This window comes from Brassica napus, chromosome A3, assembly GCF_020379485.1.
Source record: "Brassica napus cultivar Da-Ae chromosome A3, Da-Ae, whole genome shotgun sequence".
Taxonomy (NCBI): Eukaryota; Viridiplantae; Streptophyta; class Magnoliopsida; order Brassicales; family Brassicaceae; genus Brassica; species Brassica napus.
The window spans coordinates 30,094,381-30,117,543 of NC_063436.1; the positions used below are offsets into that span (position 1 = coordinate 30,094,381).

The window sequence follows — 23,163 nt, forward strand, 5'->3', positions numbered from 1 at the left end:
TGATTAAGCTCTTTTGCAATTAATTATATATTCTCTGATTTATAGTGAAATACACATTCATCTTACAATACCTATACAAGTTTCCGTTTTAAAATAATATAACTTGTTGGTATTATAGTAGAAATGGTCGTATGTGGACAAAGCGATTTCAAGTTTTGGCAAAGTAAAGAAATGGTCGTATGAGTAACGTATAACTTGTTGGTATTATAGTAGAAATGGTCGTATGTGGACAAAGCGATTTCAAGTTTTGGCAAAGTAAAGAAATGGTCGTATGAGTAACGTGCCACTTTCCATGCAATAACATGCAAATGAGATCAGCCATTAAGAATAAAATAAGTTGAATTTTCACTTCGATAAGATAAAACGGGAAGGCATAATGGAGCACTATCACATCATGGGACCAATACACAATTATATAATTTGGGTTTACATGGTCCATATTTTAACCACTCCAATATCTAAGCGTGTCTAAGTGCCAGTCCATACTATATATAAGCGACAAGTGATACACAAGCTTACAAACTTAAACACAATACTAAACAAAACAAGATAAGGCTTAAAGCCAGAATATATATCACGGTGGTGAGATCATTTAAGATGAAAAATAATAAGATGGTTAGGGCAAAATTATTGAGAGTGATTATGCTGATGCATGCAATTATTGGGCTTCCTTATACTGTGATGGGGTTAAGTATGAGTTACTACATGATGAGCTGTCCTGCCGCTGAACAGATTGTGACTAATACTGTTAACAATGCTCTTCGAGCCGATCCCACTTTGGCCGCAGGTCTTATCCGTATGCTCTTCCACGACTGTTTCATTGAGGTAATGTTTCTTCTTAAGTCTCCATATTAAAATTGTGTATTCTGCGTACGTAGAAGAAACCCAATGATGCATTGGACTAGTAGATTATTAGGAGTTGGTTCCATTGTACGTCTTAATTTGATTTTGCTGGAAAATATGTTTTACGGCGCCATGTTATAATAAATTTTGAAAATCTAAGTTGTTTTTTTTCTTGCTTGTCCTATTAAAGGGATGTGACGCTTCGATTCTGCTAGACTCAACAAAAGACAACACTGCAGAAAAGGATTCACCTGCGAATCTGAGTCTACGTGGCTACGAGATCATAGATGATGCAAAAAAGAAAATCGAGGCTACATGTCCAGGAGTTGTATCTTGCGCAGATATTATTGCCATGGCTGCTAGAGATGCTGTCTTTTCAGTAAGCTGATCATTTTTTGATCATCTATTTATTATGAATATGATTTTTCTACTTTAATATAGTTAGTAACTGGCTTGTTAATTTTAGGCCAATGGTCCATATTATCAAATACCAAAAGGAAGATTTGATGGTAAAAGATCAAAGATAGAAGATACAAGAAATCTTCCTTCCCCTTTTCTCAATGCTTCTCAACTCATTCAGACATTTGGCCAACGTGGCTTCACTCCACAAGATGTTGTTGCTCTCTCCGGTAAGTTGTTTATTTACAAACACACTTTGAGTTCCATTCTTGAGTACAACTATTTCAAATTATTAAAAATCAATTTGATAGAACAAAAAATATATAATTATATTGTTTTACTGATTTAATAGTTACTGTTTTTCATCTATTTTATTTAAAGTTTTTGCTACTATTAAATTAATTCATTGGAAAAATGTAATTTATGTAACATATATAACATTATTTCATGGGTTATCTAACTTTTTCTTTTGAAACTAAACAATATCATTGGTTCTAACTTTATATGTGGACTGTTGCTCAAAAAAAAAAACTTTATATGTGGACTATGTGTAGGAGCACATACTCTTGGAGTTGCACGATGCTCATCCTTCAAAGCTAGACTTACCACACCAGATTCTTCAATGGACTCTTCCTTTGTAAACACTCTCACTAAAACTTGCAGTGCCGGTGACAACGCAGAGCAACCATTTGATGCCACGCGCAATAATTTCGACAACGCTTATTTCAATGCTCTTCAGAGGAAATCAGGAGTCCTCTTTTCAGACCAAACCTTATTCAACACTCCAGCGACTAGGAATATTGTTAATGGCTATGCCTTTAACCAAGCTAAGTTTTTCTTTGATTTCCAAATGGCCATGCAAAAGATGAGCAATCTTGATGTCAAACTTGGCTCTCAAGGTGACGTCCGTAAAAATTGTCGCATTCTTAACTAAGCTTATGCCAAATGTATTTATGATGTTTGTGTTCTAATGCTCCTACCTTTAGTTTTATGAATATCTCTACTCTCATCATATGATTCATGATGAATCTCTTGTGCTACCATGTATAAAATTGGTGTGTTGTAATATGTAATTGTATACTTGTTGTTTGTGGGTTTTAGAATAAGATATCTATAAAATTTGGTAGTCTATTGTATACCATGTCTTATATGATCTTTGTCTCTATTAAAGGGCCAAGAACTATAAATCACAATACAACATGAGACCGGCCTAAAATGTCCAAAACAATATATAAACGTGTAACATGTACAGTTGATGAGATACAAAATGTGAATCACGTGACAAACAATCCTCAAGAAGTAGCTATTAAAGTCATATTTTGGGTTTCTAGCTTTCAACAACATTCAAATCCCTTTCATATAAAACTTACAAACCCAATCTGAATCCTCCTGCATGTACCCACTTAAGAACCACAACATGGAGCAGCAGAAACTAAAACCCTCCATAAATACAGAAGAAGTAAAAAAAATAAAGACAAGAGAAAGCATTCAATGTAACGAATCTTATTATCTTGGACCAGAGGGGTATTCGTTTTCAATGTGGGAAGTGGAATCCCCTATAAGCCAGGAAGTGTTCGGTTGATTATAGTTTTGGTAGTTGAAATCTTGTCTGAACATTTCCTCCTTTTGCCACTCTTCCCATCTCTCAGCTAAACCATCTCCTTCAAGCATTCTCACAACTTCAGACATTTTGGGTCTTTCCATTGGCGAGCTCTGAGTGCAAAGCAGAGCCACTTGGATTAGCTTCTCCACTTCTTCGTCTATGTAGTTTCCCTGAAGATCAACATCTACTAGCGCTTCCAGTTTCTTCTCTTTCAACAACCCTTTCACCTGTTGAATGGAACCAAACAAACAAACATAACTAACACAATATAAGACCAACACCAGATCATTAACTATGCAAATAACAAGTATATATACCCAGTCTAGTAGCATGACATCATCGTCATTCGCTAGGCGAGCAAGATCAAAAGCCCTTTGTCCAGTTATCAGCTCAAGAAGCATGACTCCATAACCAAAAACATCGGTTTTCTCAGATGATTTTCCCGTAGAAAGGTACTCAGGGGCTATATGACCGATTGTACCACGCACTGCTGTTGTCACATGTGTGTCTTTGTAGTCCATTAGTTTTGCAAGCCCAAAATCACCAACCACGGCTTCAAAGTCTTCGTCCAACAATATATTAGCAGCTTTCACATCTCGATGAATGATCTTTGGGTCGCAGTGATCATGTAAATACGCAAGCCCCCTTGCTGATCCTAACGCAATACGCTGTCTCTTTGGCCAATCAAGTGGTGGCTGTGACTCCGGACGTTCTAACAACATATAAAGCATTCTAAGGATGGATACGTAAAAAGGTATAAGCTACAAGATGAGAGAGATACCTCTTAAACAGGAGGCAACACTTCCATTAGCCATGTAAGGGTAAACAAGCAATCTCTCTGTGGGAGTCATGCAAAAGCCACGAAGCCGAAGCAAGTTTCTATGAACAGCCATACTGATCATCTCAACTTCGGTCTGGAATTGCAGTTCTCCACCTTGGGTGCGCTCCTCTTTCAGTCTTTTAACCGCCACTAAAGTACCATCAGCTAAACGTCCTTTATAAACTTTACCAAAACCACCTCTACCCAATATGTTCTTGTTGCTAAAATTATCCGAAGCAACTTGTAGTTCACGCAATGAAAACCTCTTGAGTTGTCCTAAATGAACCTCAGGGTCCTCTTCAGCTGCAAATAAAACAAACATTCAGCCAGGGAAGTGTCAAACAAGAAAACAGGCAAACGGAAGCTTAGCTAACCTGGTACATCAAAGAAGTGTTCCTGTGGTGTTTTCCTTCGCCATAAAGCAAGTGCAATGGCAGGAACAGCAAATAGAAGTGCAGCACCTGCGGCAACTCCTCCAGCAATTGCTCCAGTAATTCTATTACTCCCTGCAGGTGATGGAGTTGTGGGAGAGAGGGGAGGCGGCGGAGACGCAGGAAGGGGAGTCAATTTGGTGTTGGCAAAACTGCAGATAACTTTCAAATAATTACTCAACCGTTCTGACATGTCCACCACAGTAATTTAAATTAGGAGGCAGAAGCAAAACCTGATAGGTGTGAAAAGTGAAAAGGAGCCATTAACAGGAATATCTCCAGTGAGAGGATTGTTTGAGAGATCCCTGCATATCATTTTCTGACTTAATACCAAACAATAATCAGAATCATTTATAGGAATCTGGGAGACTTACAGAACTTGCAGAGACGAGACAGCAGTCAAAGACCTTGGAATCTCTCCAGATAAGCTGTTGTTATTAAGACGCCTAAACCACCAATAGCAAAAGACCATCAGATGAATATATTAGAAAACGTATGAAAAGAAGAGGGAGGTGGGGGGGGGGGGTGTGCATACAAGAAACGTAGCTTCTTTAGTCTGCCGAGAGATGAAGGGATGGGACCGCTGAGATTGTTCAAGTAAAGATCCAAGCTCACCAATTCCGTTAAATTACCAAGCGTCTCTGGGATAGTCCCAGTAATGTTATTGCTGTAAAGCTCCCTGTCAATCATTACACTTTCTTCCATAATAATTTCTACAAAGATACTTCACTATGTTTAAGAGAAGAGAAGACATACAAGTACTGCAAGTTTGGGAGCTGACCAAGCTGCATTACGAGCTGGCCAGATAGATTGGCATTCCCAAGGTCACTGCGCAAAGATAAGATTCTTTTAGTACACATGCAACAAAAAAGAAAGCAGAATCATTTTCATGAGAGACGTACACGCGAGTAACACTATTGTCAGGATTGCAAGTAACATGAAACCAGGTACAAGGGGTAACAAGAGTAGCGTCCCAACTTTGAAGCACCTTGTTAGGGTCGCTTAAACTGTTCTTCAGAGCACTCAGTGCATCACCTGACGTTTCAACCAATTAAAGAGTAAGACAAAGCTAAACCGTCTCAAAGCAAACAACTTTTACAAAGAGAATGAGAGACCTTCGGCGTTGCCTGATGTTCTGAGAACCAAATCGAAAACCAGAATCAGCCATAAGAAGAAGACTTGTATCATCATTCTTCCTCGTTCCATTCCAACTTCCCAGATTAAGTAACGAACCCCTAGAAGAATCCTCCTTTCATTTGATCAGAGAAAGATCCAACTTTTTGACCCACCCAACCCTTAAATTAAGGATCTCGATTGAGCAAAGCCCTCAACGAAACACACTCTGAGCTATATTTATTATTCCCCGATTCCAAACCTCCAGATCGTTGAGGCGTTGACTCCTTTCTCGAATTGAGATTGAAAAGAGGAAGATGACTGATTGATTCTTTCTCGAATATACTTTAAAAATGGAAACAGAGAGGAGGAGGATGAAGAAGAAAAAGATTTTTTTTTTTTTTACTTGGTGGTTGCTTGAGAGTTGCTACAGTGAAATTGAAAAAAAAGGAGGTAGATTGAGCAGAAAATGACAAAAGAGATGATGACGTGGATCATTTCAAGCTGGTCAAAGTCAAACACGCACGCCTTCAAACTGGAATCATGTTGGCTATGTCCATGAATACGATGGGTGTCATACATACCATCCATCATCTCTTAATTAATTGTTTTTTTTTTGTCAAGGTATCTCTTAATTAATTGGTTATCATTAATTAATTTGTATAATTAAACCCTTGGTTTGGGCTTTTCATTTTAAATGAAAACGGCCGATAAAAGAGTGAGCCCAAATCGTTCAATCTTAGTTTATACATGCTCATATTGTATTTGTGGGCTCTGGAATAAACCAGTCCAGCTATTTGAATTTTAAAGAGAAATTTTTGAAAAATGAAATTGAAAACTTAGCTCCGTTTCAAAATTAATTAAAAATTGTAAATTTCAAAAAATATGATGGTGTTTATAAAAATTTTATTGGTTAAAAGTTGTGGGAATTAGTTGATAACAGAGAATAATGCATCAGTAACTAAAATTTGATATGTTTTCTTAATAAATGTGGAAAATTTAAAACATACATCTTTTTGAAACGGAGAAAGTAGTATTTACAAGATAGTATCAAACCATAAAACAAAGACTATATCCCTTTCTTATTAATCAAGAAGCATTTTTAATGAGTAACCTTGATTTAGTAAATTAATAACAAATTTACCATTTTGCATACGTGGCAACACCACAGCTCTCCTCAGCAATCTTAATTAAAACACCTTTAATTACTAGAGAATTTACAACAATTGCCATTGAGACTCATAATTACATATTTTTGTTAATATGTTATAAACTTATAACATAAGATCGTTCTTTTGAAAAACATGATCGCAAAACAATGTGCACAAGTCTTCTCTATCTGTTTATGTGCACAAGTCTTCGCTATCAACTTTTCGCACGAGGTTGTCGTTTAGTGGAGAAGAGAAAATAAAATTTTCACTCTTAATTATTTCCTGAAAAAAGTAGATTTTCTATGTTTCTTCTCGATCCAAGAACTAATGTTTATGTCTCACGGCGGATTGATGTTGTTGTTCATTGTCGTCTTTTGAAACCCAGGTTTGATTTTCCTCAATCCTCAAGCAATTCTTGTTAAACTATAATCTAATCTCTCCTTGATACATTTACATAAGTTAGTTATTTATGTTATTACACAAAGAGTTGTAACTCTTCATGTTGTATCCTTTAGTATAAAGAGTTGTGTCTCTTATACTTGTATTGATTCGATCTCTATATAAAGATCAATCATCTGTTGTAAACATATCACCGAATCTCAATAATACAAAAGTATTTTCAGAAAAGTTTATAAGCCTGAAACGTCTATCTTATTCTTTCTCTCGAACTCGTGTGTAACACACTGCGATCATTGTGTAACACAAGCGGTTGGTAAAAGATTAACATGGTATCAGAGCTTTACGTTTGAGAGGACAAAGGAAAAAGCACTAGTAAGAGAAACACTTGGCGTGGAGAAAAGGAGGCTAGAGGATTTTGTCATACGATTTCGGAATCACTCGAAACGATGAAGAATCAAGTAATCCCCATATTTGATGGAGAGAAGTACGACTTCTGGAGCATCAAGATGACAACCATTCTCAAGACCAGGAAGTTATGGTCTGTGGTTGAAGAAGGCGTAGCAGCCCCACCAGCACAAGTGGATGAAACCCCTGAAACAGCAAGGGCAAGATCGCTTAGAGAAGAAGCGATGATGAACGATACATTGGCTTTGCAAATCTTGCAAACTGCTGTATCGGATCATATATTCTCACGGATTGCAGCAGCATCAACATCCAAAGAGGCGTGGGATGCATTGAAGGAGGAGTATGAAGGCTCTCCTCAAGTTCGTTTGATTAAACTTCAAACATTGCGAAGGGAGTATGAGAATCTGAAGATGTATGAGAATGAAGACATTAAGGTCTTCACAGATAAGATAGTTGAATTGGCAAATCAATTAACTTATCATGGTGAACAGAAGTCAGATGTTCAACTCATACAGAAGATACTCATCTCTCTCCCAGCCAAGTTCGATAGCATAGTCAGTGTGTTGGAGCAAACAAGCGATTTGACTTCAACAAAGATGACAGAGTTGATCGGGATCTTGAAGGCTCATGAAGCAAGGCTGGCTGCAAGAGAAGAAAGCACCAGTGAAGGAGCATTCGATGCTCGTGTTAAACACAAAAATTCTGGTGTTACACAAGACAACTCAAAGCGCCAAGGAGGCAAGAAGTGGTGCGGTTTCTGCAAGAGAAACAACCACAATGAGAGCGAGTGTTGGAGGAAACAGAAGAAGGAAGATCCAAAGAAGGATCACAGAAGTAACAAGGAGTGTTACAATTGTGGCAAGTTAGGCCACTTTGCAAATCAGTGCTACTCAAAGAAGAAAGAGAAGGCACATGTGAGTCTCGAAGAAGATTCAAATGAAGATCACATGTTGTTCAGTGCGAGCGAAGCAGCAACAACAGTGATGGAAGATGTCTGGTTAGTAGACAGTGGAGCAACTAATCATATGACAAAGGAGGAGAGTTACTTCTCAAAGCTTGATAGGAGTATCAAGGTTCCAATAAAGATTGGAAATGGAAGCACAGTCATGACAGCCGGTAAAGGAGACATTACCGTCATGACCAAAGGTGGCAAGAAGACCATCAGAAATGTATTCTTGGTTCCGGGTTTGGCAAAAAATTTGTTGAGTGTTCCACAAATTGTTTCAAGCGGATACCGGGTGAGTTTCCAAGAGAAGAGATGCATCATAGATGATGCAAAAGGAAGGAGGATAATGGATATCCCAATGACTCACAAAAGCTATCGAATCAGGATGAGTTCGGCTCAGGTAGAAGAGGCCTTGAGCGCTAGTGAGCAAGGAAAGATGGAGACATGGCACAAAAGACTTGGTCATGTAGGCGACAAAAGGTTGCAACAAATGCAAGACAAAGACTTGGTAAAGGGATTACCAAAGTTTAAAGTCAAGAAGGAAGCATGTGAGGCGTGTAGACTTGGAAAGCAATCACGCAAAAGCTTCCCAAAGGAATCTCAAACTAAGACAAGAGAGAAGCTTGAGATTGTACATACGGATGTATGTGGGCCGATGCAGCACCAGTCTGTTGATGGAAGCCGATACTTTTTGCTATTCTTGGATGATCATACTCACATGTGTTGGGTATACTTCATGAAGCAAAAGTCAGAGACATTCTCACTGTTCAAGAAGTTCAAAGCAATGGTGGAGAAGCAGTCGGATTGTACCATCAAGACACTGAGATCAGATGGAGGTGGTGAGTTCACTTCACGAGAATTCAACCGGTTCTGTGAAGAAGAAGGAATCAATAAGCAAGTCACCTTGCCTTATTCACCACAACAAAATGGTGCAGCGGAGCGCATGAATAGGACCTTGGTGGAGATGGCTAGATCGATGTTGGCAGAGCAAGACTTACCGCTCAAGTTATGGGCAGAAGCGGTATACACTGCCTCATATCTTCAAAACCGTCTGCCATCAAAGGCAATAGAAGAAGATGTCACTCCTATAGAGAAGTGGTGTGGACACAAGCCAGATGTGTCACACATGAGAATGTTTGGTAGCATATGCTACATACATATCCCAAATCAAAAGAGGAGGAAGCTAGACGTCAAGGCAAAGCGTGGAGTCTTTGTTGGATATAGCAACCAATCCAAAGGCTATAGAGTTCTCATTTTGGAGAATGAGAAGATTGAAGTATCAAGAGATGTCGAGTTTGAAGAAGGAAAGAAGTGGGATTGGAAAAGGCAAGAAGAAGTGAGGAAGACATTGGAGTTGTCTATGGAAGACTCTCACTCGCCTGAGGATCAAACCGAAGGTGCATCCAGTCCTGAGGAACAAACCGAAGGTGCATCCAGTCCTGAGGAACAATTTGGAGGTACTTTCAGTCCTATTTCTTTTCAAAATGATGATCATGATACTAGTAGTGGAGATGAAGAAACTTCTGAGGCACCAAGGAAGTTCAAGTCCATGGTTGATATCATGGAAAGGGCACCGAGAGTAGAGCTTGATGAAGCGGCTCAAGCTATAGAAGCTTGTCTTCATGCAAATGAAGAACCATACACTTATGATGAAGCGTGTGGTACCAAGGAATGGAGAGAAGCAATGAATGAGGAGATAGCCATGATTGAGAAGAACAAGACGTGGGAACTAGTGGACAAGCCAAAGAAGAAGAATGTGATAAGTGTGAAGTGGATCTACAAGATCAAGACCGATGCAAACGGCAATCACATCAAGCACAAGGCGCGGCTAGTTGCAAGAGGGTTCTCTCAAGAGTATGGTGTTGACTACCTTGAGACGTTTGCCCCTGTCTCAAGACATGATACAATACGAGCCATACTTGCCTATGCGGCTCAGATGAAGTGGCAATTGTATCAGATGGATGTGAAGTCAGCCTTTCTCAATGGCGACCTCAAGGAAGAAGTGTATGTCACACAACCGCCTGGGTATGTGACACACGGGAAGGAACACAAGGTGTTAAGGCTACACAAAGCTTTATATGGTTTAAAGCAAGCCCCAAGGGCATGGTATGGAAGGATAGATTCATACTTTCTTCAAAACGGTTTTGAGAGGAGTATGAATGATGCGGCCTTATACATCAAGAAGCAAGGAGGAGATGTGTTGATCGTGAGTCTATATGTGGATGATATAATCATCACAGGAAGCAACATTCAGAGCATCAACACATTCAAGGAGAACATGAAGAAAGAATTCGAGATGGTGGATCTTGGATTGTTGAACTACTTTCTTGGAATGGAAGTAATTCAAGACAATGGAGGCATATTTCTTTCACAAGAAAAATATGCAAACAAACTTGTAGACAAGTTTGGGATGCGAGACAGCAAGAGTGTAAGCAACCCACTTACACCACAAGGAAAAGGAGTTGAGGATGACAAGGAGTATGGAGATCCGACTAAGTATAGAAGCATCATTGGAGGGCTTTTGTACTTGTGTGCATCAAGACCTGATGTGATGTATGCAAGCGCCTATCTCTCAAGATACATGTCATCACCTCGCATGAAGCACTACCAAGAAGCCAAGAGGGTGTTAAGATATGTCAAAGGAACATCAAACTTTGGAGTGTACTTCACAAGCGTGAAAGAACCAAGACTTCTAGGCTACACGGACAGCGATTGGGGTGGTTCTAAGGAAGACAAGAAAAGCACTTCAGGTTATGTGTTTACTCTTGGATCAGCCATGTTTTGTTGGCAGTCAAGCAAGCAACAAACAGTGGCGCAATCAACGGCTGAGGCAGAGTACATAGCCGTGTGTGCAGCAGCAAATCAAGCAGTGTGGTTACAAAGACTATTTGAAGACTTTGGTCAGAAGTTTGAAGGAGGCATTCCGATCTTATGTGACAACAAATCAGCAATAGCAATTGGGAAGAATCCGGTGCAACACAGAAGGACGAAGCACATAGAGATCAAGTACCATTTCGTGAGGGAAGCTGAGCAAAAGGGAATCATTGAACTGAAGTATTGCAAAGGGGATGATCAACTCGCAGACATTCTCACAAAGGCATTGGGTGGTTCAAGATTTGAAGATCTAAGGAAGCAGCTTGGAGTCAAGTCGAGATATGATTAAGGAGGAGTGTTAAACTATAATCTAATCTCTCCTTGATACATTTACATAAGTTAGTTATTTATGTTATTACACAAAGAGTTGTAACTCTTCATGTTGTATCCTTTAGTATAAAGAGTTGTGTCTCTTATACTTGTATTGATTCGATCTCTATATAAAGATCAATCATCTGTTGTAAACATATCACCGAATCTCAATAATACAAAAGTATTTTCAGAAAAGTTTATAAGCCTGAAACGTCTATCTTATTCTTTCTCTCGAACTCGTGTGTAACACACTGCGATCATTGTGTAACACAAGCGGTTGGTAAAAGATTAACAATTCTGGAAACTTTGAGCTTCATGAATCAGAGAAAATTAGGTGTATGAACTAAGGGACCTTGAGTATGTCAATTAATCTCCTATGTAAGTGTTCATTATTCAAAGCCTGAGTTTAATTTCGAAACTTTTCCTCTTTAATGTGCTAATTTCAGTTTCTGAGATTCGATTTGCAGATAAAAAAAGCAAAAGAGAATATGTAATGATGTTTAATCAGCAAGGAAGAAGAAGATCACGTGCTACTAAAAACTTTTTTCAGTTTTTTTCTATAAACCTAACTGACCAATTGTTACCGGCCCAATTAAATAATTAAACTGTCCCAATAGTTTTTTATACATTTATTAATATGTAAATAACATTTGCATGTATTATTCTTATAATGGAATATTATATCATTTAAATTACAGTAAAATTTGTTCAATAATTTTATTTTGATCTTTTATTTATAAATATATGAAAATACATCAATTCATCCATAAATTATTGTCTGAAAACTTTTTAATTTATTTCTAATTATTTCGTAACTCCCTAGGCGTGGATCTACCATCTAATTCACACCTAGCGCAATTCCGAATACAATGTAAATATTTTACCCATAACTATAGTATTATATTCACTGGTTTTTATTTTAGTAGTATGAGATATGATTTAGTTTATTAGGAGGAAATAATGTCAAAGAAAATCAAATATTACCTTAACTGATTTTGAATATTGTTGGGAGAAGCTATTAGTTCAAACTTCTAACAATCTCAGTGCACTCATACTTTTTCTCTTCTGTTACGTTTCATTGAAAGAAATCAGTTCTGCTTTGAGATCACGATGTTTTGAAATCGTCTATTATTGCAAATCACTGATGTCAAACCCCTGTAAAAAGAGAAAATGACAAGGAAAACAATAACTCAAAAAGAGAACACCAAAATTGAAACTACAGATTACAACTATTTTATATGGATCACGAAGTGAAGTGAAGGACATGCACAGAATTTAAAACATAAATTGGTTGGATAGGAATCTGAATTGGATAAAAATCTCAGAAGAAAGATAGAAAGGAAAAATTATTGGTTGGATAAGAATCTCGAGAATTTGTCTAAAGGGAGCATGTTTCGTTTAGCCGAAGAAACTTTAACCCTTTTCAGCTCAATATTGAAGATGAAACAAGTTTGTTGATACTGTCGACAAATGAGTTAGATAAAATAGAATCACTTTTTATTTATTTTTGACATAGATAAGACCAGACCATTAGTTTTTCAGCTTATCATCTTATTATTTCTTCTGAACCTAATTGATTTTGCACAAATCATGGTCTATATCAATGTATAGTCCCACAATGTGATACTAAAATATAATCATAACCCAAAGCTTCCGAAAATGTGTGGTAAATTTAATTATATACATAAAAGTCTCATCCTGCGCAAGGCGCAGGTCTTTACCTAGTAATATATGAAATGAAAACAAAGAATATATGATATAGAAAGACAATTTAATTTGCATTGCTTCCAAGCCACAATTGGAAAAAAATAAAATCTTTCTTGGCAAATATACATAATAAAATTATAATTATTTTCTATTCGAAATACAATCTTTATTATATTTTATATTTGTGTCGGCTATTATATATTTAATTAAAAAGATATAAAAGGTTACAAAAGAAATACAAAATAATACAATACAGACATATTACCTAATTTGTAATGAGAAAAAGAAAGAAAAAAGAAGGGGAACAGTGCCAATTTCGACCCAAACTATTTCAGTCGTGCCAAATACGACCCGAACAATTGATCAGTGCCAAATACGACCTCAACTCAATTATAATTCAAAAAAACTACCCGAACTTCTTAAAACGTGTCTAAATCTACATTGACTCTAACAGAAGTTAGTCAACCGTTAACAAGATAAAACGACGTCGTTTGATATACGAGGAAAAGTGCCAATTTCGACCCCAACACTCTCAATCGTGCCAAATAAGACCCGAACAAATGGTCAGTGCCAAAAACGACCTCAACTCAATTATGATTTAAAAAAAAATTATCCAATTTTTTCTAAAACGTGTCTAAATCTACATTAACTCTAACAGAAGTTAATCAACTTTTAACAAAGATAAGACGATGTTGTTTTGATATATGTATTTTTTTAAAAAATATGTTCATTTCGGGATTCAAATCTGTGCTGGGATATCCTTTTAAAGGGGCACACTAACAACTAGACTAAAATAATTTTTTGAAATATTATTACAAATTGAAATTCTCCATTATATAAACTACTATTCTTGTTCATCTTATCCAATTTAAAACTTTGGTGATTGCTTTATATATTTTAGTTATTGTTTAATTTGTCTAATATTTTGTACAACATATCTTAGTGAAAGAAAGGTAAAAGGCCTCTTAACATTTTTGAACAAAATATCAAAATATATAATATCAACTTTGAAAACTAAAAAAATTCCCACCTAATTTTAAAAATTAAAAATAATTTATATAAGAAAATTGTATAAATAAATTCAAAGTTGTAAGCATATTTAAGATCATATAATAATAAATATTTTATTATTTATATTTTAGTAAGATATAATTTTATTAAAGATATGATAAATAAGAAAAACATGTTAATGTATTTATATAAATCAGAAAAAATTGTCACCAAAATTTTAAATTGGATAAGATGAAGAATAATAATAGTTTATATAATTTCAAATTTGTAATAGTATTTTATGGAATTTTAAAACCATGTTGTGATACCCTTTTAAATGGGTACACTAACAACTAGATAAAAGTAACTTTTTAAAATACTATTACAAATTTGAAATTATATAAACTATTATTATTCTTCATCTTATCCAATTTAAAATTTTGGTGACAATTTTTTCTGATTTATATAAATACATTAACGTGTTTTTCTTATTTATCATATCTTTAATAAAATTATATCTTACTAAAATATAAATAATAAAATATTTATTATTATACGATCTTAAATATGCTTACAACTTTGAATTTATTTATACAATTTTCTTATATAAATTATTTTTAATTTTTAAAATTAAGTGGGAATTCTTTTTAGTTTTCAAAGTTGATATTATATATTTTGATATTTTGTTCAAAAATGTTAAGAGGCCTTTTACCTTTCTTTCACTAAGATATGTTGTACAAAATATTAGACAAATTAAACAATAACTAAAATATATAAAGCAATCACCAAAGTTTTAAATTGGATAAGATGAACAAGAATAGTAGTTTATATAATGGAGAATTTCAATTTGTAATAATATTTCAAAAAATTATTTTAGTCTAGTTGTTAGTGTGCCCCTTTAAAAGGATATCCCAGCACGGATTTGAATCCCGAAATGAACATATTTTTTAAAAAAATACATATATCAAAACAACATCGTCTTATCTTTGTTAAAAGTTGATTAACGTCTGTTAGAGTTAATGTAGATTTAGACACGTTTTAGAAAAAATTGGATAATTTTTTTTTAAATTATAATTGAGTTGAGGTCGTTTTTGGCACTGACTATTTGTTCGGGTCTTATTTGGCACGATTGAGAGTGTTGGGGTCGAAATTGGCACTTTTCCTCGTATATCAAACGACGTCGTTTTATCTTGTTAACGGTTGACTAACTTCTGTTAGAGTCAATGTAGATTTAAGCACGTTTTAAGAAGTTCGGATAGTTTTTTTGAATTATAATTGAGTTGAGGTCGTATTTGGCACTGATCAATTGTTCGGGTCGTATTTGGCACGACTGAAATAGTTTGGGTCGAAATTGGCACTTTTCCCAAAAAAGAAGAGCCAGTCATTACAGTGGACTATTTAAAGGCCCATAAAGATAACGAGATGTAGCACCAAATCGTACCCGTGATCTTATTACATTTAAAAGTATTTTTATATTACAGAAGATTTGCACTTCTCATTACCACCTTTGGCTCTTGGCACTTCACATGCATCATCATCCTTTACTGCCCTTTTCACGGCATGTCTGTATACAATTTCGTTCTTTTTTTTAATTACATTTTTATCTATTTCCAGAAATAAAGGTATAAAGAGTGTCCAATTTTAGAGAGGTAAGGTATCAATCTTCCCACCTTCGTGTTGTCACCACCACGCCAATCATTGAACACACACACACACACATGCAATTTTGATTCTTTATCTCCCTCTAACCATCAAAAAGCTTCATTTTGTTACTTTTGTGTTCGTGTTTATTACCTGAGAGCTTCCTCATGGGCTTTTGAGTTTTGTCTGAAAATCAATTTTCCCAAAAAAAAAGACAATGGAATCGGAGAAGACGAGTGTTGTGAGTTCTATCGCAAGACCTTCATGGGCATTCATTGTCCTTGCTTTCACCGTCTTAGCCATTCTCTCTCACCAAATCTCATCCAATTCCTTCCTCCCTCTCTTCATCCCCACCACGACGACCCGACTACATGACCCGGTTACCTGCTCCGGGTTTTACCTCCACGATCCGTCCCCGAAACGAATCGTCATGTCCATTACAGATTTCGGCGGAGTCGGAGACGGCAAGACCTCGAATACAGAGGCTTTCCGCCGCGCCGTACAGCATCTCCGAGCTTTTGCCGCCGAGGGTGGGGCCCAGCTTAATGTCCCGAAGGGTACGTGGCTCTCCGGTAGCTTTAATCTCACCAGCAATTTCACTCTCTTCCTCGAACAAGGCGCTGTGATTCTTGGATCCAAGGTTAGATTCTAATTCAATTGGTTAAGCTTTGTTGGTTCGTAAACACTGTAGTTTACGCTCATCACGGTCACTAGTTAAAAAGTTCCCTGTGGACCCACTCACCAAGTGTTTGTAACAGAAAAAGGTTGTGTTTGAGTGGAGAATCTTGATTAGTAAATCAACAACTTTTTGTTTACACTGATCAAATCCGGATTTGCTTGTTAAAATGTGCTTTTGATTTCACTAGTAGCTCTGTAGAAAAAAAAGGGTATTGGAAGAAGTGAAAGAAACCATTTTTTATATTAATAAGATTCTTACAAGAGTTCAACATGACTAAGACAACTTTTGTCTGAAGCATGTTGATGTACGGATTAGATCTACCAGACTACTTCTGTCGTGTCCTAAGTACTAATTGAGAGAAGTATTAAATTAGTTTTTCTGTCATGTGCCTTGGTACCAAAGAGTTTTTGTTGTTTTTGATATTGGTTTAAGATTGTCTGCTAGTGTTTTAGCACATTTTCATGTGTCATCTAAACTCAAAAGTCGGTTGTGCTGATATAAATATTTTCTTTTATTACTTTCTTTTCTTTATTGTTTACATTGTTCAGTTTACATGAACTTATCAGAGTTATAATATTGATAGTTTGTCTGTGATCATGGTTTGATAGGAACTTGAGGAATGGCCAATAATAGAGCCATTGCCTTCTTATGGAAGAGGGAGAGAGAGACCTGGTGGTAGACACATTAGCCTCATTCATGGAGACAACCTCACCAATGTTGTCATTACAGGTACTTTACTCTGTTTATATAATACCAATACTTAATTACGCTTTTTATTATATTTGTTCATTAGTGTAGCCAAAGCTTCTATTATATTATCATTCCTTGACATGAATTAAAACGAAATCAGTTTCTAGTAATAAAATAATCACATCTATATATATATATATATACTTTTTTAATTATTACAGGAGAGAATGGTACAATCGATGGACAGGGGAAAATGTGGTGGGAGTTATGGTGGAACAGAACATTGGTGCATACTAGAGGCCATCTTATTGAGATTAAGAACTCTCATAATATCCTCATCTCTAACCTCACTTTACTCAACTCTCCTTTCTGGACTATCCATCCTGTTTACTGCAGGTTCCTTAGTTTACACTTCCAAACTGTTTTTGCTTGCATTTATGCTCTGTCACAAACGTACATATCGTTCAAATAACCTCTACCAATTTTATTTTGCAGCAATGTTGTAATAAGAAACATGACCATCCTTGCTCCAATGAATGCTCCTAACACCGATGGTATAGACCCAGGTAAAAAAGTGCTCTACCCGGACCTGGATTGTTTGTGTCTTGTGTTGTCTTGTGTCTTATTTCTGTGAATAACATTGTAGACTCAAGCACCAATGTCTGCATTGAGGACTGTTACATCGAAAGCGGTGATGACCTTGTAGCTGTGAAGAGCGGGTGGGACCAGTACGGAATGGCCATGGCACGTCCGAGTTCAAACATCATCATAAGACGAATCTCTGGCACTACACGAACTTGTTCAGGTGTTGGAATAGGAAGCGAGATGTCTGGTGGGATATTCAACGTAACCATCCAGGACATTCACGTCTGGGACTCAGCAGCTGGGCTCCGCATAAAAACAGATATAGGGAGAGGAGGTTACATTTCGAACATAACCATTACTAATGTGTTCTTGGAGAAAGTGAAAGTTTCAATAAGGTTTAGTAGAGGCTCAAATGATCACCCGGATGATAAATGGGATCCAAAAGCTATGCCGAGAGTGAAAGGTATATATATTAGCAACGTTGTGAGTGTGGATTCAAGAAAGGCTCCAATGTTGCTTGGTGTTGAAGGTGCTTCGTTTCAAGACATATGTTTGAGGAATGTTACGATTCTTGGGTTGCCTCAGAGTGAGAAATGGAAATGCAAGGATGTTTCAGGGTATGCTAGTGATGTTTTTCCTGTGTCATGTCCACAACTGTTGCAGAGGAAAGGTTTGGTCTCTCAGTGTGAATAGATGAGTTTTTGAGGTTCTGATTGAACTGTGTTTTGGTTAGTTAGTTTTTTAGATTTACATGTTATGATGATGGTAGAGGAGGCAATGAGTTTGAGCAAGGTTTTTTGTTTGGGTGAAGATTCATGGTCCACTTCACGTGATGTCATCTTGGTTTTCATTTTCACATTTTTTAATTCTTATTTGTGAATTTTGATGATTTTGATACATACTTTGTGCAAACGAAACATACTCTGAATGATTCAATAAAAATGTTTTCATATTTCCGGATATGATGTTATGCAACTATATATCGGGTTATGCAAGCCAGGTTGTTCAACAGCGGTGAGTAAGAATGAAACGAAGAAAAACATGTCGTTTTAGCCAAACCACCTTAAAGTTTATCTTGTTGATGTCTACATTTTTTTTATTTACTAAAAAAACATAATTATTCAGAAACGATCTATTGTTTTTTTTGGCACCAATAAACGTAACAATCTATTTAGGATACCATAAAACATATTAGTTAGATATTTATATTTACATTTATTATATAAAAATTTGAAACATAGTAAATTTCATAAATACCATGAATAAGTGTTTTTCATTAATTGTTAATGGTGTGGATAACAGGTAGAGCAATTATTTTTATTGATCTGGTCTAGTGGCAAGATGTTGTTTATGATTTAGGGGGAATTAAGTGTTTCATCATTTTGCAAATATTATATATGCATTACTAATTAAAAGAGCATCATGATAATTTTATATTCTAAAAAATTTGAAACCGAACATCAAATTACAAATATGTTTAAAATCTCTTTATATACTACTTTCATTAATAATAAATAAAAAATTAAATAATTCAATATTATCTTTTCGATTATATCAAATTCATTTTAAATGATTAATATTTAATTATGCATCTTTCTTTTTCTTAATTTTTAGAAATTTTATAAGTGAAAGCTATTATTTTTGGATAACAACACAATATATATATATACATTATCTTTTTTACTTTAATATATATCTATTTTTGGCTATTTTATTATATTAAAATCAATTATCTAATCTAACAATTTTTTTTAAAAAAAATATTTGATATTAATATTAAGTCTTTTATAACAAATAATTTCTTCGAACAAATATATTTAACTGTATATTAAAGATATCAACGACTTTAACGCTCCAACTTCTAACGTTAGAGATTATATTGCAAAATTTCATTTACAAATAATAGTATAGATTAGTTAAGAGTTTTAATGTTTCTTTTACACATTTTTTTGTTTATTTGATCCATAAAAAGAAATAGATTCAGACTAAGATATATGTGAGATACATTTTTTTAACTCATTGTCTATGTGGAAACATGTAAAACTGCTTACATCACAAATTGTGACTAATTCTAAAATGTTATTTTATGTTTTTTTTGATATAGAGAGAATGTGATTGTGTAATTGCTATTATGGGTTTTTATTTATCTCTTTTGTTTTGCTTCATCACTCTGTTTAATCAATTGTTGGGTGTGACTAGTGACCAAGAGAACGAGGAGGAATACTATATTCCTTAATATTCTTTTAACGTTTTACCATTCATGATTAATGGGTTTTCCTTTTCATTCCTCTTTATTCTTTTGTTCGTAGAGAATTATATAACAAATTTATTCCTCATTAATTTTGATAAGGAATCATCATTCCTAAAATTTTATTCATACTCATTCATTTCTTATCCGTTCCTATTGTTCCTACGATGGTTACCAGTCACGCCCGTTGTCTATGGGCATTAAATTCCGCAGTGGAGTTCGAATTATTCATTTGAATTGACTTCTTTCTTCCTATTGATCAAACCCTTGGAAAGAACAATAAAAACCCTAATGTGACTTTTCACAAATAAAAAACGATAATACGACAATAACACCAAATTTGGTTATGATTACACAATGATTATCTATCATCTACACTTAGTAGACTTGCATCTCCTTGTGTATCAATCAGGACGCCATATAAATCAAAAGTACAGATTTGTTACATGTGTCTGTACGAAACATCAGACCATGTATCAAACTGACGATAAAGACGCGGACACATATATGTATTCGTATGTACCAATTCAAGTGCATGTGATACAAATACATAGATACATATATGTATACACTTAAATAATATATATATGAAAGGATAGAAAACAAGAGATTGATAGAATTAGATCCATAAAAGGTTTTCAGGAAGCAAAATGCTGAATATAATACATAACCCTAATGATAGATACGCTTACAATCACTGAGTTGTGATTATTATATCTAAGAATCTAATCCAACTCCAAGAAAATCAAAGAAAGGAACATCTCTCTTTTCACCATGATCTATCATGGATGTTCCATCTTCTCCTGATGAGTTCTTCTCATGATCTGGTGAAGCTGCCTGATGATCCACCAACTCGTTCGACTTTCTCCTATAAAGATCAGTTTCTTGTTGTGCATTCGAGATCCATGAAGATCCAAATTGATCACTCCTAGGCGCTGAAGCAGAAGTGTAAGGCCAGGGACCGCGACTGTTGTGCATCTGATACCTCTGAAACGGGTATAGGTTATGACTTAGCCTTGGAAGAGGAAAGATAGGGCTCCGAATTTGGTTGAACGGAGAAGTGGGCGTTGAAGATAAGCCTATACGTTTGCGTCTCTTCATGGTGACACGGTAATGGTTCTTGAGAGCGTTATCAGTCCTCCCAGGGAACAGCTTCGCTATGTAGGCCCAACGACTGCCATGGATCCGATGAGCTTCCAAAAGCCTCTCTTCTTCCTCCTTAGTGAAAGGTCCCTTGTTGATGTTTGGAGCAAGTTGATTGCACCATCTCTGTCTACAGCTTTGCCCTATGAATCCATATCACTCAATTATCTATAAAACGCATTGATCTAATACAAACCGATTCTTTTATATGTGTATCATATATGAGAAAGATCTATATATGAATGTATATACCTGTTCTTCCAGACAAAAGTTGACCAATGTTGTTCCAGTTATGGGGACCATATTGTTCCACGAGTTGCTTGAGCTTGTCGTCTTCGAAAGGTTTCCAGAGACCTTTCCGATGACCTTCGGTTTTCTTATTGTCACAACTGTTGCTTCCTCTAGACATTTCGGTGGTTGCTAACTCCATCTCCACCTACATAAAAGGATGAAAATCAAGGCAAAGAAAAGAAAATATATATATAAGAATAAAAGAGAGAGGGTTGGTCTTCTCTTCCCTAGGGTTATAGATGGTAAATCACTTTTCTTCTTTTTACAAGATACACTCTTCTTTACTGTAATATGCTTATTATAGTCATTTCAACAAAAAAATGTTTCTTATTAACAAATTTATTTCTTCCACTGGTCTATGCTTAGAATAAATATTTATGCATATAGTAACTAATCATTCTTGTTATTTTCCAAAATATGTCTTATTTTGTTGTATTCCATTCTATTCTTGTGATTCCTAAAAAGGGAATTAATTCATATTTTCCAAGGTGCAATTAGCTGTAAATCGAATAAGAAAACAAACCACAAGTTATATACCATTGGTTGTATGACATTTGTGACGTACATTTGACTTATAGAATTTTAAGCATATACTTTAAGAAAAAAATAATTTTTAAATTAAAACTTAAATAAATAATTTATATTGTTGAAAAGGTAAAACTAATATTAAAGTAAAGGAAGAAAACAAATATTTTTCATTAGATAGCAAAAAGAAAAAAACAAAGGAGAAAGGAAGACTTATTTTATAAAAATGTGACTAAAATAAAATAAAATGTACAAAACTTTGAAGAAAAAGGAGTTCAAGAGATTCGAACATGATTTGCATGGAGCACTCTTAAGTCATTCAAACCATTAGAGCTGGGTTGCATGGAGCACTCTTGAGTCATTCAAACCACTAGAGCTGACAACGTTTATATGTATTTTTACCGGAGCTTTTTATAATTTAGTATGTGGCACTTGCCACACCTTCTCAAAAGGTGGATCCTCCCCTGCATACAATCCACTCAAATTTTGATATTCAATATTTGAATGGTGTCGTGTTATCAAGGCCCGGTCCAGTTTAGATTATTAAAGCAAAATCGGTGTCTCCTGTGCTTCGAACTAAGAAACTACTAGGATACATGTATGTTTTAAGATTTTTTATGCCCATAAAGCTGGTGCTTCCCTAGCTTTAGAATAGGGCCGATACTGATGCTACTGGTGTATTCGAGTCCAAATCCAATGTGTCATAACATTTGGAAATTGTTAAATTAGCTTCCATAGTCAAGATTTTTGTTACATTTTGGTTACTAAAAATTTATAAAGTTAGAGAGTTTAAAATTTAGAAACTTTCATCAATATTGTTTCTTTTGTTTTATCTACAACTCATATACACGGTCATATATATATACTAGCATGTTAGATTTGTGGTACATGCATTCAGTCAAATTTTGACATTCAATACTATTACCATTGGTTGTATTATCATTATTATTTTCGATTGGTTGTATTATAAAAGTAACGTACCTTTGAGTTTCAAGCAAAATTATACTAATAATTTTTAGCAAAAAAAGAGCGATGTTCATGTTAGATGGCATCATTTTAGTGCTACTGAAGTATTCGAGTCTAAACTCATGTGTTGGAAATTGTCAGGTTAGTAGCTTATATATCAAGATTTATTTAAAATTTCATTTTAGTCGTTACTAGAAATTGAAGAGTAGCTAGAGAGAATACGTTTAAACTTTTGAAACTCGGCTATACTGTTTTTCTTTTGTTTCTATCCAACTCATACACACTCACACATAAATAACTACAGGAGCAAATCTAACATGTTAGATAGGGAGTATACACACGCCCAGTCAAGTTTTGATATCAATATTTAATACCACCGTTTTATCCATATTTTCTAAATAA

The 23,163-nt window shown here is 35.3% G+C and overlaps 4 protein-coding genes across 5 annotated transcripts; 2 read left to right on the forward strand and 2 right to left on the reverse strand.

Moving 5' to 3' along the window:
* The first annotated feature begins 500 nt into the window (after positions 1-500).
* LOC106376695 (peroxidase 47) lies at positions 501-2,378 on the forward strand. The gene is made up of 4 exons (XM_013816803.3): positions 501-825; positions 1,034-1,222; positions 1,310-1,472; positions 1,797-2,378. The coding sequence occupies exons 1-4, from the start codon at positions 598-600 to the stop codon at positions 2,174-2,176; spliced, it is 960 nt and encodes a 319-aa protein (XP_013672257.1). The 5' UTR covers positions 501-597; the 3' UTR covers positions 2,177-2,378.
* Positions 2,379-2,516: 138 nt separating this feature from the next.
* Positions 2,517-5,626, reverse strand: LOC106376693 (BRASSINOSTEROID INSENSITIVE 1-associated receptor kinase 1). Of its 2 annotated transcripts, none has more exons than XM_013816801.3 (10): positions 5,212-5,626; positions 4,999-5,131; positions 4,853-4,924; positions 4,632-4,763; positions 4,471-4,542; positions 4,330-4,401; positions 4,040-4,248; positions 3,627-3,968; positions 3,163-3,557; positions 2,517-3,072 (listed from the first exon to the last, which is right to left on the reverse strand). In XM_013816801.3, exons 1-10 carry the CDS (start codon positions 5,300-5,302, stop codon positions 2,749-2,751), a joined length of 1,842 nt encoding a protein of 613 aa, XP_013672255.1. In that variant the 5' UTR covers positions 5,303-5,626; the 3' UTR covers positions 2,517-2,748. The 2 variants fall into 2 exon arrangements, with proteins under 2 accessions (XP_013672255.1, XP_013672254.1); XM_013816800.3 differs by having other exon boundaries at positions 4,632-4,775; positions 5,212-5,625.
* A 9,806-nt stretch (positions 5,627-15,432) lies between these two features.
* On the forward strand, positions 15,433-18,548 carry LOC106376692 (probable polygalacturonase). The gene is made up of 5 exons (XM_013816798.3): positions 15,433-16,274; positions 16,922-17,042; positions 17,225-17,399; positions 17,499-17,569; positions 17,650-18,548. Exons 1-5 carry the CDS (start codon positions 15,852-15,854, stop codon positions 18,279-18,281), a joined length of 1,422 nt encoding a protein of 473 aa, XP_013672252.1. The 5' UTR covers positions 15,433-15,851; the 3' UTR covers positions 18,282-18,548.
* Positions 18,549-20,171: 1,623 nt separating this feature from the next.
* Positions 20,172-21,609, reverse strand: LOC106373674 (transcription factor MYB54-like). The gene is made up of 2 exons (XM_013813816.3): positions 21,232-21,609; positions 20,172-21,122 (listed from the first exon to the last, which is right to left on the reverse strand). The coding sequence occupies exons 1-2, from the start codon at positions 21,407-21,409 to the stop codon at positions 20,554-20,556; spliced, it is 747 nt and encodes a 248-aa protein (XP_013669270.3). The 5' UTR covers positions 21,410-21,609; the 3' UTR covers positions 20,172-20,553.
* Between the last annotated feature and the right edge of the window lie 1,554 nt (positions 21,610-23,163).

Excerpts from the sequence above, each read along its gene's own strand:
- LOC106376693 (XM_013816800.3), bottom strand. The coding sequence starts at position 5,302 with ATGGAACGAGGAAGAATGATGATACAAGTCTTCTTCTTATGGCTGATT. Across the intron at positions 4,776-4,852 it reads CTCCCAAACTTGCAGTACTT|GGAGCTTTACAGCAATAACA; the intron begins GTATGTCTTCTC and ends AATGATTGACAG. Across the intron at positions 3,558-3,626 it reads TGTTGCCTCCTGTTTAAGAG|AACGTCCGGAGTCACAGCCA; the intron begins GTATCTCTCTCA and ends ATATGTTGTTAG.
- LOC106373674 (XM_013813816.3), bottom strand. The coding sequence starts at position 21,409 with ATGGAGTTAGCAACCACCGAAATGTCTAGAGGAAGCAACAGTTGTGAC. Across the intron at positions 21,123-21,231 it reads ACTTTTGTCTGGAAGAACAG|GGCAAAGCTGTAGACAGAGA; the intron begins GTATATACATTC and ends ATGGATTCATAG.
- LOC106376695 (XM_013816803.3), top strand. The coding sequence starts at position 598 with ATGAAAAATAATAAGATGGTTAGGGCAAAATTATTGAGAGTGATTATG. Across the intron at positions 826-1,033 it reads TCCACGACTGTTTCATTGAG|GGATGTGACGCTTCGATTCT; the intron begins GTAATGTTTCTT and ends GTCCTATTAAAG. Across the intron at positions 1,223-1,309 it reads CTAGAGATGCTGTCTTTTCA|GCCAATGGTCCATATTATCA; the intron begins GTAAGCTGATCA and ends TGTTAATTTTAG.
- LOC106376692 (XM_013816798.3), top strand. The coding sequence starts at position 15,852 with ATGGAATCGGAGAAGACGAGTGTTGTGAGTTCTATCGCAAGACCTTCA. Across the intron at positions 17,043-17,224 it reads CACCAATGTTGTCATTACAG|GAGAGAATGGTACAATCGAT; the intron begins GTACTTTACTCT and ends TAATTATTACAG. Across the intron at positions 17,570-17,649 it reads CACCGATGGTATAGACCCAG|ACTCAAGCACCAATGTCTGC; the intron begins GTAAAAAAGTGC and ends ATAACATTGTAG.